At 38.0% G+C, this 14,337-nt stretch overlaps 1 protein-coding gene across 1 annotated transcript in view; it reads left to right on the top strand.

Moving 5' to 3' along the window:
- LOC118746637 (serine-rich adhesin for platelets-like) overlaps positions 1–12,553 on the top strand; it is a gene marked incomplete at its 3' end in the record, with an annotated part of 52,561 nt that extends 40,008 nt beyond the window's left edge. The window contains 1 exon segment of the mRNA XM_036480495.1: positions 11,161–12,553. Within this exon segment, the coding sequence (XP_036336388.1) occupies positions 11,161–12,553 (1,393 nt within the window).
- Between the last annotated feature and the right edge of the window lie 1,784 nt (positions 12,554–14,337).

The raw sequence follows: 14,337 nt of genomic DNA, 5'->3' as shown, positions 1-14,337 counted from the left end.
ATATATATATATATATATTTAGTAAAGCCATACAAGGAGTGCGATGATGGAAAATCAAGTCCTGGTAATGATAACTGCGATCAACAGCTGGGTAGCTGCTGCTTCAGTAACGATGGTGGTGGCGGCAGTTTCAATGGCGCTGGTGGTGGCAGTATCGTCAGTAGTCGTGTTGGTGTTCGTTTTGGCGGTGGTAGTACCACAGGCGAGCTTATGCGCTGCGGTCCAGAGGTGCACTTCAGTCCCGACATTCAATGTGATTCCGATATGGGCATGAAACCTACAACGGGCAATATTTTTAACAAATATGTGCTAGGTGAATTTACTGCGCCTAGCGCCTTTAATTCGTTTGCATCGAACTATGACGCATCGTGTGACTCGTGTCAGGAATATGATCCATATTGGCAGGCGAAGCAGACAATCCGGCAAGATGCGGCCACCTTATTGGAGGCAATTCGCGCAGAGCTGCGTGGCGAAGTCGGCAGCAATTGCAATGATTATTTGGAAAGTGAGCTGGTGCGTTATAAGAATTTCATAATGAATTTCTCGAGTATTGCTTTCGTTCTCGATACGCTGAAATCGTTACCAGCATTGCGTACATTTCTATTGATAAATTTGCAAAATGATTTAATCAAATTAATTACAGACAATTGCCGTTGAGGTGGGGGAGCGCTGAGCGTATGTTATGTCTGCATATGTGATGTTGAGATAAATTTGTGTGCGTATCTGCTTGCTTGCTGTATGTCGCTTTAGCCATGGCTAGCGCTTTGGTAGTGTGCTCTTTGATTTAGGTTCGAAATAAAGTTTAAATATTAATTATACGATGATGTCGGTGTGAGAAGGTGAAATCCATTTCTTCCCGATTTTAGCTCGCCTCTCAGAAGAAGGGAAAACTGCTATCTGAGAGATCCTTGTATACCAACTTAGCATTCCAAAAAAAAAAGCACTGTTTCGGAAAACAAGTTCCAATGACAATGAGACTATTGAAGACGCGCTTGTAGCTAGTAAGGCAACCTTTGTAAAGAGAACATATTGCCCAAGAGTCTAGCTACGTAAGGTTGTTAGAAAAAACTCTACGCGCTCGATGTGTAGTTCAGTAGGCAGCTGCTGCTCACCACAGAGAGTGCCTCGATTGTTTTAATACAATTCTAGCCTAGCGAGAGTAGGTCAGCGGAGAAGAAAGTGCTCCTTTCCATTCTCCACACAGCTCGGGATATACATACATTGGCTAGTGATCTATTAGCACCGAGAGATAGTGCATGGTCTGTTGATGAAGCTTCTTTGACCGCCTAGCTATACCACCGGGCAGCAAAACTTTACAACTTTACATGGCCAGGGTTTTCGCACCAGCTCTCGCTGAGTGGACTAAATGCCCAGCTGTCGAGGGTTAGGTTGCAGGAACCCTCTCTGTCCAGAAAAAGAGCTTCGGGTGTCCTGTCTAGCCAATTCAACAGCCTTACATTTACCTGCAATGCCGCTATTGCTTTGTAAACTGAACCGAGTCTAGTTTGATGGTATCACTAGGTTTCCGAAAGGGAGATCAGACCATCCCGAATTAGTGTCGATCGCACCGTATGCGCTCCCAAAAGTTCTGATTCCTGCTTAGAAGAACTGTCTGCACTCGATATGAAAACTGGCGCAACTTCGGAAAGGAGAGTGTGAATTTGACAAAGTTTCTTAGTCTCGGGGCCCAAATCGACCCTGAAGAAGAATGCACTTAGTAATTGCACGTGAATCTTCGTGTTAAATTTCTTACAATTTTCTTAATTTTAAATATTCCATAAGTATCAAAGAAAAGGTTTCGTAAAACACACATGCATATCGTTACCTTAATATAAAAAGGCCCTAACTTGTTTTCTTTCGAAATTCAACTTTTTACAAAGGTCGATAGATTAATCATTAAAGGCCTAATACAGTTTAAAAATATCTACTACATAAAGAAATTAGTTTCAGTAAAGAAACAAAATTTTAGATGAAGCTTTTCTATATTGAGGTTCATATATGTATATATAATTACTAGGTGATCTTAGAACGAAAAACCGGAGAACGCGAAAGTATGCTTTGCTTAAATTTTGATACTTCAAAACTTTTATGGACATCAAATGATGCCGATAACAATAATTGTAGCTATCGATATCTATGCATATGTCGAGAAATATCGATAACGAAAAAAATATATTGACCATGGCATATGTATCTACCTATTAAATTTATCTACATATTTCGATATATGTAGATAATAGTAGAAAAAATATCGATGACGGTATCGGAATAATGCAACGACATGTATGTATTGTATATAACGGTATCAAATGACGCCGATGACAATGATTGTAGCAATCGATATTGAAAACAACAACGACAAAGATAAAAGATGGTATATTTAACGATGAAGGTTATCGACTTCGATACCGATAATGTAGAAAAAAATGTCGATTAGGTTATCGATAACCTTATGGATATTGATATAACAATAAAATTATCGATAATGATAACACAGGTCTGCAAAAAAATGGGTTCGGAATGTTCTATAAAAGTGTAATGTCATTTCCGAAGTAATTTTTTGCGTAGAATCCGAATCCGGATTTTGAAGTCTCCATGTTTGTGAATGTAATCGACCGTATCACGTCTCATGTTATCTCAATGGATAAATTCACAAACATGGAAACTTCAAAATGCGATATCTCAGTGAAAAATAAAGATATTTAAGCAAACTCAACGGCATTTAAAAGAGGAAGACTTATACTTTAAAATACCACGTTTACTTTTTTATGAAGAGCAAAATCTGCGTAGCTACATAACCTCAAAAATGGGCAAAAACAGCGTTTTTGCACTTTTAGGTTAGGATATCTCAAAATCCTGACGTGATAGAGCAATTTAAACCCCGTATTCGGATTCTACGCAAAAAATTACTTCGAAAATGACCCTACACTTTCCTAGAACAAAACGTTGTTGACCTGTGTAATTATAAAAATCGTAAATGCATCGATGTTTTTAAGTATGTTTTGCGTATAGTTGTTAGATGTACAGTAGACCGTACCAAAAAAAAAAGTTCGCCGTACACCTTCGAATCTAAAGTATTTTTGTAAGGCCATGTTTTTTAGCCGAACGTAGCTGTCACCTTTTCCCATTTTTCGCCAAATCTTCGGCATTTACAGTCGGATCTTAAAATATGATACATAGACCGCTGTTCTTGTCTCCTATAAATAATTTTTAACCGTCTTCAAAAAAAAGAGGAGGTTATCAATTCGTCGGAATATTTTTTAATTTTTTTTTTATCTATCTTACCGCATAACTTTAGACCACGTTAACCGATATCTTTTTTTTTTTTAAGGCAAGGTGGTCCCATACTAATTTGGGTTAGATCTGATCGTTGGATCATAAAGAAGTTAACGGTACTCTTAAATTTATATATGAGAATTGAAGTCGGTTTTGTTTTTTGCTCAAAAATTACTTGCTTTGTTCCGAAGTTCATTGACGTCAAGTACATAACATGTTCTGGTACTTACCCACCAGATCTCAGTTATTATTCTATTGTACCACCCTAATGCAAGTAAAATAAAAAATCAGCAAAAATCATAAATCTTTTGCTAAGCAAGTATTTCGTTTAAACCAGTAGAACTTTTTAAATTTTTTTTTCGAAATTAAACTTTTTTAATTAGCACCTTCAGCCAAACATTTGCAACGTCTTTTGTAATACGAATTTTTTGTTCAAAATAATACCAAAAAATTTCTATTCAACAACTAGTGAAAAATACCTTATATTTATTTATAAATGAACAAAAAAGAAATTGACCACAAAGCATGAAATGTGATGAAAGAAAAATTTGCATAATCTATAAAGTGGTACAGCTGCAAAAGGAAGAGACGCCAATTGAAAGTGCCGCAAAAGCTGGTCGAAAGAAAGGCTTCAACAAAGTGTTCAACATGTGCCTGAGTTTAAGGAATCTATGTAATACATGCAGAGGTTTGTAGCACAAAATATGTATTAAATGCATAAATGTATAACTGGACATTAGGATGCATCACTCGCCAAACCAAAAAAAAAAAATAAAAACTAAAAAACAAGTACTTATTTCATTGGAAGATTTACGTGAGCTGGACACATTTGAAAATACCAAAAAATATATATTTTTTTTTAAATAAAATTAGTTTGAAAAAATTATTTTTTCTAAAAAGTCACGTCAGATAATAGAAAAGTTTAAGATTTAAAGGTCTACATAAAACTATTTAAAAAATTGTATCAACGGAATCAGAATAATGAGATTTTTTGAAGGTTTTTTCAAATCGGTCCGGCACACGTAAACCGAAATATTTTACGGAATTCTTAAACCATAATAAATTTTATAATTCCGGTGGAAAAGCCGCATCCTAGTGTACACACATGTTGTATGTAATTAAAAAAAAAACTTTAAATTTAAGAAATGCTAATACATATATACAGCTACGACTTGCGAAATAACCAATTGCTTCTAATAAACACATATTTTATTTGCCAAATTAGCAATCTAATCATATGTGATTAATCTCTGTCGAGCCTCTTATTTTTATTATTTATTTTCTCGTATATTTTTGAAAATAATTTGTGCCCTCAGTAAAGTCACAAATCGCTTGGGTGTGTTTTTCTTCTTCTTATGTAGACTCACAGACGACCACGAGGAATTTTTTTTCGGTTCTAAAAATAAATGCCTTTAATGCTTTGCTGTTCACACTGTCACGTTGCTACTTATTTATTTATGTCGTCGTCTGCAGCCTAATACGTACTTACACTCGCCTAACAACAGTTGAAGAAAGTGCCAGTGCCATTTCAGTCTGAAAGTCTGAAAACATTTCGTTTTCCAGTTTTCTATTGCGAAATTTTGCGATTTTTTTTCGAAAATTTTCTCTTAGAAGTGTTGTCTACTTTGCTTGCTTCCATTTTCTTTTGTCTCTATGCACTTTCTTCTGCCAACATCGCTGCTTTAACGCAATTGTGAGCAAACGCCAAAAATTCTAAAAATTTGTTTAACGAAACTATTTTTATTGTTCGGATATTTTAAAATTCTAGTCATTCCATTTGCTTGAATTCCAAACACTTTCTGTACATACATACTAGGTATTTAGTATGAAGACGATTTTTCTTTATAATAATGAATTTTTACGATATTTGAATATTTTTATTTTTATTTTTTATTTTGTGCTCATAAATTATTAAATTAATTTAAATATGACCCAAATACTTAGTTGAAACGTGCACATATACAACCTACATACATTTGTACATATGTAGCTCGTAGCGCCGTACACCCCTGAGACTTAAGTATTTTTGCATGGCAATTAAAAAAAAAATTGTTTGCCATATCTTCAGTATTTAACAGGGCTGCAAACCACTCCAAAAATCATTGTGGTTGTCGGTTCAGTGGTTCGAACCACTCGGTTCGGTTCAAATGGTTAAATTTGTGTATGTTTTTTGTTATCTTTTTAATTTTTTCCTTGCTAAACATAAATTTTTTCATAAAAATTAAAATATCTTGGGAAAATAATCTGATATTGAAAACGGTACACAGATCCATGATCTAGGATCCAAAATTAAATTTACGAGTCTCGGCGTTTTTTTTTTTGGTCATTTGAAAACTTGAAATTTTCCCAAGAGTGTTATAGAACTAATTTTTCGCTCTATAGTAAACAATAAATTTTTAATACAATATCGAAACTTAAATTAAATTAAAAAAAAAAAAGTTCATAAGTCTCTTAACACATTATTATTAATTAACTTATAAGGTTTTTATTTTTTGACATGAACATTTTATTCTAAAGATTTTTTTTTTTAAATAAACTGTTTTTATAGATAGGCTTTGTGACAGCGAATAGCCATTGGCATTAACAATTTTTTTTTTTTAGAAATTGGAATTCGGCTAGTAAAGACCGCCGACTCCGATAAGTAACTAACAAACGTATAATTTTTATCAGTTTCTTCATGCTCGCACCTACGGCTTTTATGTGTCTGGCAAGATTAAGGAACTATCGAAACGGTCTGGCAAGTGAGGAAACATCTTTTGATAGTTCCCGTCTGGCCGTCGCTGGCTCTTGGGCTATCTCTGGAGTAGACCTACGGAGCTTTATTTGAAGAACCCAAATCCTTTACCCTATAAAATCCATACTTTCCCTAGCCGATTTCGTGTTTTCAACAGCCGACTTGGAAAAATATTCCACTTCCTACGAAATAACTAGCAATACAACCCAGCGATTGAATAGAAAAAATATGTAAAAAAAAAGGAAAAAATCAGATACTATTAAATGTAACGTAGAAGTCAAAAAACACGTTTTGTTTTCAACTACGCAGAGATTGTCAAAATCGGGAAACAAATTCTTCGTTTCCCAATTGCAATTGGAAAACTGAAATTTGACAAACTAACGAGTTACAACGAATTCCTCACTCAAGTTTGACATAAACTCCGTCAAGTTAATCAAATTAAAAATACACGTTCACTTATCAAAATTCAGCGTAAATCATGAATTCACAAGAAGATATCAATTACCAGTTAAAGGAAAACTTTATATTTTTTCTGGATATTTTGAAGCAACCCGAAGAAGTATTCGATTGTCGCTCACGTGAATACAAATTGGTCAGGGCGTGGCTGGATAAATTGGCAATGGGCTCATTTGAAACGACCGATGAGCTCCGACAGCGTAACATTTGTATGAGTCATCTTTTGGTTTGTTTGAACAATGGCAAGCTGACGGGACCGTTCCTTGCTCCACCAAAACAGGAACAATTTCTTGATATCGACTTCGAAGGTAAAGCGAAGCAAAAACGCGTCTGTCCGCGGCCACTGCCTGGTATGAAAGCCCCTGAAAAGGCCTGCCTCGTAGCGGAGACACGCGCGCCATGTGAATGTGACTATGTGTGTTGCGATGGAGACGATGATCGGCGGAATGAGAAGAAAGACTGCAGCAACACCACCGATCTCATTTGTGGCTATATGACGCACTATGTGAATATACCCGCTTGCCTAAAGGCAAGCCTAGATGCAAGCTTACCTTCTACATTGCACCTACATAGAGCGCCATATCACCCAAAGGAGGGAGCTACTGCTACTGCTGCTGGCTGCAAGACGACGACAACAGAGCCATCAATGTTCAATTATGGTAAAGTTGTTGATTCGTATGAAAAATGTACGGACTGCTGTGCTGGCAGCCGCCTACACATGGGTAGCGGTAAGAGTGTTGGCGACAATAGCACCGCACGTACGCTCTGCAATCAACAAGTGGAATCTGATCAGCAAGAAGTGTATGGATGCATAGCGACACTCCTGAAGGCCATTGCGTCCGAGCTCCGTGGTGAGCAGACACCTGGTAGCAATGATTTCCTCGAATATGAACTGGCGCGCTATAAGAACTTCATAAAGAACTACTCACATTTGGCTGGCAAGACTTTTAAGCTGCAAGACCGGCCGATATTGCGTCCGTTTTTGTTGCTGAACTTGCAAAACGATTTGGTAAAGTTGCTCCCAGCGAATATGAAGCGGGCTTTCGGTTTCGGTTGAGCACACTTGATGGAGTGTGGGTTTAAGTGGTCGCCATCGCTCAGCCAGCTGAGTACTTCGTGCAATTCTTCAAGCTATGTGTGTTTTATATGTATATGTTTGTGTTAGTTTTTTTCAGATCAGAGTTTAAGTTTGTAAATAACAAGAAACGTACGGCTATTAACATAAAATGTTTCTAACTTCTATTACGGTCTTTATTGTGTTCAAGTTAGCTGGAATTTACCACAGCGGTTAGTAGCCATTCCACGCTACTAGAAGATATAGAGGCTTCCTCTCTCCCACAGAGGCTCAGACAGTGGTAGGGTCCTTTCCCCGCTACTGTTTAACTTTTATATTTCAAAGCTCCCTCAACCACCAGAGGGAGTCTCGATTGTCTCTTACGCCGACGATTGCTCGATCATGGCGACTGGGAATGGAATTGATGACATGTGCTCGAAAGTAAACGGGTATCCCTCCGAGCTTTCTCGCTTCTTCACTGCAAAGAGCCTAGCCCTCTCCCCTGCGAAATCCTCTGCGACCTTGTTCACCATCTGGACGAAGGAGGTCAGGCTACCACTGGGAATTCACGTCGATGATACACCAATTCAGACGGTGAATAATCCCAAAATTCTCGGAGTAACCATCGATAGTCTGTTCTCCTCTGCGCACGCAACCGCTATTGTCAACAAAGTACAGAGCCGAAACAAGATCCTCAAGTCGCTAGCGGGCAGTACTTGGGGCAAAGACAAAGAAACGTTGCTGGCAACATACAAGGCAATAGGCCGGACGGTTTTAAATTACGCAGCACCAGTGTGGTCGCCGGGGACTAGCAGGACTCCGTGGATGAAGCTACAGACGACAGAAAACACTGCTCTTAAGACAGCGACGGGATGCCGCCAGAATACCACCTGCACGAAGAGGCGAAAATGCTCCCCGTTAAGGAGCATAACACAATGCTCTGCAAGCAGTTTCTGGTTGGGAGCCGTAGACGTGGCCACCCAAATAGACAACTGCTTGCAGAAGAGCCCTCGCCCAGGCACGTCAGGAGGCATCTCTACGAACTGACGGAGAAGTCCATAGGTTCATTAAGCAGCCTCTGGAAACGTCAGCATATCAACAGGCCTTGAACGGCATTCACAGGGAGTCAGTCTCCAGTTATGTAGACTCCAGATCTGGGAATGCCGTTCTAGGCGCACAACCACCGGACACTGACGAGACGAAGCTTCATCTGCCTTGGGAGACAAGAACCACAATAGCCCAACTTCGCTCTGGCTACTGCAGCAGGTTAAACTCATACCTGAGCAGACTAAACGCAGATGTGCCAAGTGAGTGTCCGGCATGCAGAGAGACCCCTCATAACTCGAAACAGCTCTTCGTATGCCCGGGGGCTGCCGTTAGTGGAACTTGACGGCAACGACTGAGATATTAACCGATCTGGAAGAGATTTTTGTAGCCACTACAACAACAAAAATAACAACAACAACAACCGGCTTTAAACCATTCTTAGGCAAGATAATGTTTTTATGGCGATTGTCACAAACAGGTCGATTCTTTAAAAAAATGTCTAACCCTGCAAGTTCTTCTGGCGGAACTAGACCATTATGCAACGGTCAAATCCGTTCAGATTCTAGCTCATCCAGCTAATACATATTATTATCTTAACCGAGAAAAGGATATCCATAGGCAAATTTGTACCTCACACGCACACCCTGTGATGTTGAGACTGTGAAGAAATTCGTGCGGATTCGATCGTGGGATGATCACCAGAGCTTCAAAACTATCGAAGCCAGTAACAATATATCGAGTATTTGGTTTTCGTTTGCCGAAATCAAATTTTTTTCGATATCGAGTATGGCACCTCCATTTTCTCATTACTTATTTTAGCGGCAAACACCATTAGCGACTGAATCGGAATTTGTAGAAAAAATGTTGGTCCAACGATTTGTAGCCAACTTTATGTTTATTATTTGTATAGGTCTTAAAAGGTGCTATTTTATTTTAATCCCTTATTATAGAAAAGAAATCCTGCTTCTCTGAGAAAATATCTTCAGTCTGCGTAATGAGCTTTAAAAATTCAAATTAAGAGTGGGAATAAAAATTTTTAAAATATTTACAAAGACTTGTTTAGGTCAAATGCGGAACTTATTTCCTATTATATTTTAATCAATTAACAACGCGAAGTTCAAAATAAATATTAATAGATTAAAATATTAATGCTACTTACTTTTAATTTTCCCAATTTATTTTTGTATGATTTTATTGGTCGCATTCGAAGTAGAAAAATGCCTGAAACTTCGATTAAAATCGCATCAAATGAAGTGAAAAGACTGTGCACTGCTTCTGGAGAAATGCTTGTTACCATTTTCGAAGCAAAATCGTGCCACAGTGGTGCTTTTTTGCAGGATAACTCTCAAATAAATTCTAGCCTTGGATAAGACTCATCAAATTCGAAAAAATTTTCAAAATATTTTAATTTTTGTACTTGTAGTTTAAAAATGTGAAAAATCCAAAAATTTTGACACACGCGCACTTATGTTGTCACGTTGCACCGTGGTCGGAGAAGCCATGTTTTACGCGACAAATTAGAAGGGCTCCAGGATCGTAGTATTTTTGTTTATACGGAATCCTAAAACGCCATAAAATTTATAGTGTGAAAGTTGACAGCTGTCAAATCAACTGCCAATTTCTCTAAAAATAAAAAAAAATATTTTTGAAAATACCACTAATTAGGTTTTTAGGCACGCTAGACGCGAGTTTTGTCGAATTAAAACTTTGACAGTTGACAGGTGTCAAATGGAAATTTTTAAATAAAGTTATTCAGGTTTGAATTTTCGGAATTTCTTATAAAATTAAAAAAAAAAAAAAACTTAAAAAACCATGGGTGCCACACTATATTGAATTTATATGTTTATTATTGATTTCATAATTTACTCATTCTGGCGACTCTATTCATAATTGTACAATAAAATTATAGTTTAAAAAACTAAAACCTCGCTATTGTAATTTCCATTCGTACTGTCATCTGGTATGTAACTTGAGAATAGAAATCGCTGCATCTTTTAGGCGCATCAATATTACATAGTTACATCCCGAGCTAATAAAAGGGAGGTAAAAAGCAATCAAGTTTTTTAGTGTGCATTTTATTTCATGCCCCTATGTGAATAATTTTTATAATCTACTATTTTAAATTGTTATAGTGGGCAACCCTATTTCAATATTGGCTAAGTTAAAACTTTTTCCAACATTATTCTTTTGCTGTAAATAGTGTTATATTTTAAACATTATAAAAATATTACTTTTTTCTCTGGGTGGCAACTCTCATCAATTTTCGATTGAAACCGGCTTGAATACCTACAGTTTGATAAATTACACTTTTTATTGCAATATTTTTTTTTTACAATTTAATTTTGAAATAGGTGGCAACACGTAAAATAAATGCATTTATTTTTTTAAGATTTTTTCAGAATTTTTTTTTTGCTTTTTGGACTGTACGATTTTCATGATCCTTCTGATCATCGCTGTGTGTCAAAGGTTACTGTTTCATTATATTTATTATATCATAAGTTCCTAAATAAATTTTATTGAAATAAAATGATCATCGAACTCTCCCACTTGCAGCCAGTAAATTAATTTTCTTTTTTCATTCGCCTATTTACAGGACGCTCCAACAAATCCGAACGTCAGGATGTCACCGATGTCATGATGAAAAATCAGCAGCAGCAGCAGCAGCAAATTCAAGTCCAAAATCATTCCAATGCCATGTCACCCCAACGTTCATTATCCGCAGCTGCATCGTCCGCATCGTCGTCTGCGTCGACGGCAGCATCCACAAAACGTATCTCCTCAAGTATCTCCGTGCAATTGCCAGCCGCTGGCTTAGGCTCACGCCCACCCAGCATCATTTCTACAAGCACCAGTCTCGACGAGGGTGGCTTCAATGAACCCTCACCCGAGATCAAAGCCAAACTAAAGCCCGCATACGACTTTGAAACGGTCAATGGACGAGCGGTGAGTGGCGTGAGTGCCGACGTCGACGAATGCGACCGCAGTCAGCCAACAGCGAATGAGGAGGCAGAGAAGCCCAGTTTGAATTATGTTGATGTGGGCTATCGTCTCAACCCGGATGGTAGTGAATCGCATGAGGTTTTTGGCGAATCCGAGCTGTACGACACGGCTAAAGTGACTGAAATGCACAAGAAATTCCATGCCAACGGATTTGCGCAAGAAACGACGACTGTTTATGCGACCATAAAAACTGAGGTAACAACAGCCGCCGTTGAGCTGTACTATCCAGGTGGGAAGCTAGCTAAGGAGCGAGAACGCGTTGGAGCTAGCTTATTGCATTCGCCCACAAAATCTATTGGCAGCGGCAGTGCCGGCCTCAGTGGTTCACCGGTGAAATCGGCGGCGATCTCGTCACCGCCAGTTGGTGTGGTTTCGCCCATACGCCGGCGCAGCTCAGATGTGAGTGTGAAGTCAACACCGCCCATCTCGCCAACATCAATCGGCAGCGGTAGTGGCAGTTGCAGCGGCACCGGCACCGCAAATTCGACATCGACCAACAATACGCGCTCAATTCCGTCGATTGCTGTGGCAGTGGCGGGCAAGGGGGTGGTGACACCCATCGCCTCGCTTGCTGCACAGGAGGAGGAGTTCGATAGCTCTGAGTTGCCGGCATTGCCTGAGCGACCACCACCATTGAGTGCAGTACAACACGCAACTATAGCGACTGCAGTCGGCGTTGGTGGTGGGCCATGTAGCGCTTTAGATATGCAGGATCTGGAGTATGCAGACAGCAGTGCTGGGGAAGATGAAGATGATTTGATGCGCGCAATTGGGGACGACGATGATGACGATGAAGACGAAGTGCTGCAAGTGGAGGTGAGCGAAGCAACGCTGACGACAGTAGCCGAGGAGGGTGAGGAGGAGGAAAAACAGACGATTGTTGTGGCAGCGGCCGGTGCGGTGGCGGCAGATGTAGCAATACCGCGCGAGGACAGTCTACCGGATGACATGACTGCCGACGAAGCTGAGCGACTGTTGAGCTCGAGGTGAGTGAGAATTTAGAATGAAAATGAAAATAAGTACATTTTTGGCATGCTTGAAAGTACGCAGATATAGTGAATAGAATTTTGAAAAGTAGTTAAAAATTTATTTAATTAAAGACAATTATTTGTGGCTAATATATTTATTGATGCATACAGTGTAGTCTGGTGGGAATGAACCACCGCAACGCCTAACGTCCCGAAAGAGTGAACATTAATGTGTCTACTGCTCTGGCGAGTGAACAATTGCTAGTTGGCGTAGAGGAAGTCAATTTTATAGTGCTATTTCGATAAAAGATATTGTGAAATTGCCTTGCCAAAATTAGTTCAATTTACCCAGACTAAACTGTACTTATATATTGACTATTAACGTAGTCAGCATTTGAGCAACCTTTTTTAGGGTATTTTAGTCTTATCAATAGCAATTACTTGTATCTCTTCCGCTGTTTGAGCCTTTTTTCGATACGACCAGAGAGTTATTATAGAGAGTGGAGATCTCACGATCCAAGTGGTATCACAACGGCTCCACAATTACGGTCCTAGGTTTGCTAGTGGGGCCTACTGGTAGCCACTTTAACCTAACCTTACATATAGAGCCAAATCCTTGGTTTATGAAGCATTCTTAAACATAAACATTTCCTGAAAGTTTCGTGTACCAGACACGCTTACTTGGGTATGCCATCCTTAAGCAAAACTCGTTTGTGAAAAAGACTTGACTACAATCAACATCTACATTCTATACGTCTAATAATTTTTATGTTATTTCCTTATCTCGTTTTTATGCTTCAACCATTTTTGAAATCAACCCACTATCCTCCTCCGCTTTGTAGTATATATGTACATATATGTGTAGTACATACAGTGGCGGTCAAAAGTGGATGAATGGTGTTTCGTATTTAATATTTACAATGTTTTTAAAGCTATGATTATAAATTTTTTATTTTTTTTGTTTTTATAAAAATATGGTTCGTACTCTAAGAAAGACCATATAAATCACACTTTTAAACTATATACATAATTTAGAAAAAATCCAAAATCTTTACACTAAATTTCGAGCTTTCTAACCAGAATTTAAAAATTTTTTTTTGTTATGAAATTAACAGGATTATACAATTTTAGTAAAATTAGGGCAAGCGTTGAGCGGCTAAAAAATCGCATTGATTTTTGATATATATATATATATTTTTTTTTTTGTTGAAGGCGTTTTGAACTTTTTTCTATATAAGTACCTTAAGTACCTTTTGCGAAAAAAATAAAAAAAAGCAGCGTTGGGAAGTATCGAGTATTTTTGAGGATTGAGTTCTTCGGTATCGATACTTTTAAGGATCGGGTATTTTTCAGAGTACTGAGTACTTTCTTTAAATATACACATGTTGGTAACATTTCAATGTAGAAATCTCACAAGCTGGCAATATTTTATTCAAATTAATATATGAATCCCAAATTTCGTCAAATGAATGGCTAACTGTACTGGGTACAAGTATCGTACTAGAAAATTATTGAAACTGCAAATTGAGTACAATCATTTCTGAATACCGTTAAATGTAAATAAGTAAATAAAACTCGATAATTTTAAAAATCGGGTGCTCTCGATCCTTTTGAGAATCGTGTTCTGGGTACTTTTGGGATCGATACTGCCCAACACTAAAAAAAGTCAACGCCCGTTTTCCATAATTTCGCTTTTTAAATGACAAAAAAAAAACCGAAAAAGCTCAAAACTTGCATTAACTTTACTAAAATTTTATAATCCTGTTAAATGCATACTAAAAAAATTTAAAAAAATTCTGGTT

This window comes from Rhagoletis pomonella, unplaced genomic scaffold, assembly GCF_013731165.1.
Source record: "Rhagoletis pomonella isolate Grant_MI unplaced genomic scaffold, Rhpom_1.0 Rhpom_scaffold_00011, whole genome shotgun sequence".
Taxonomy (NCBI): Eukaryota; Metazoa; Arthropoda; class Insecta; order Diptera; family Tephritidae; genus Rhagoletis; species Rhagoletis pomonella.
The sequence above is the reverse complement of the archived record's forward strand: the minus strand, read 5'-3'. Positions and strand labels throughout refer to the sequence as shown.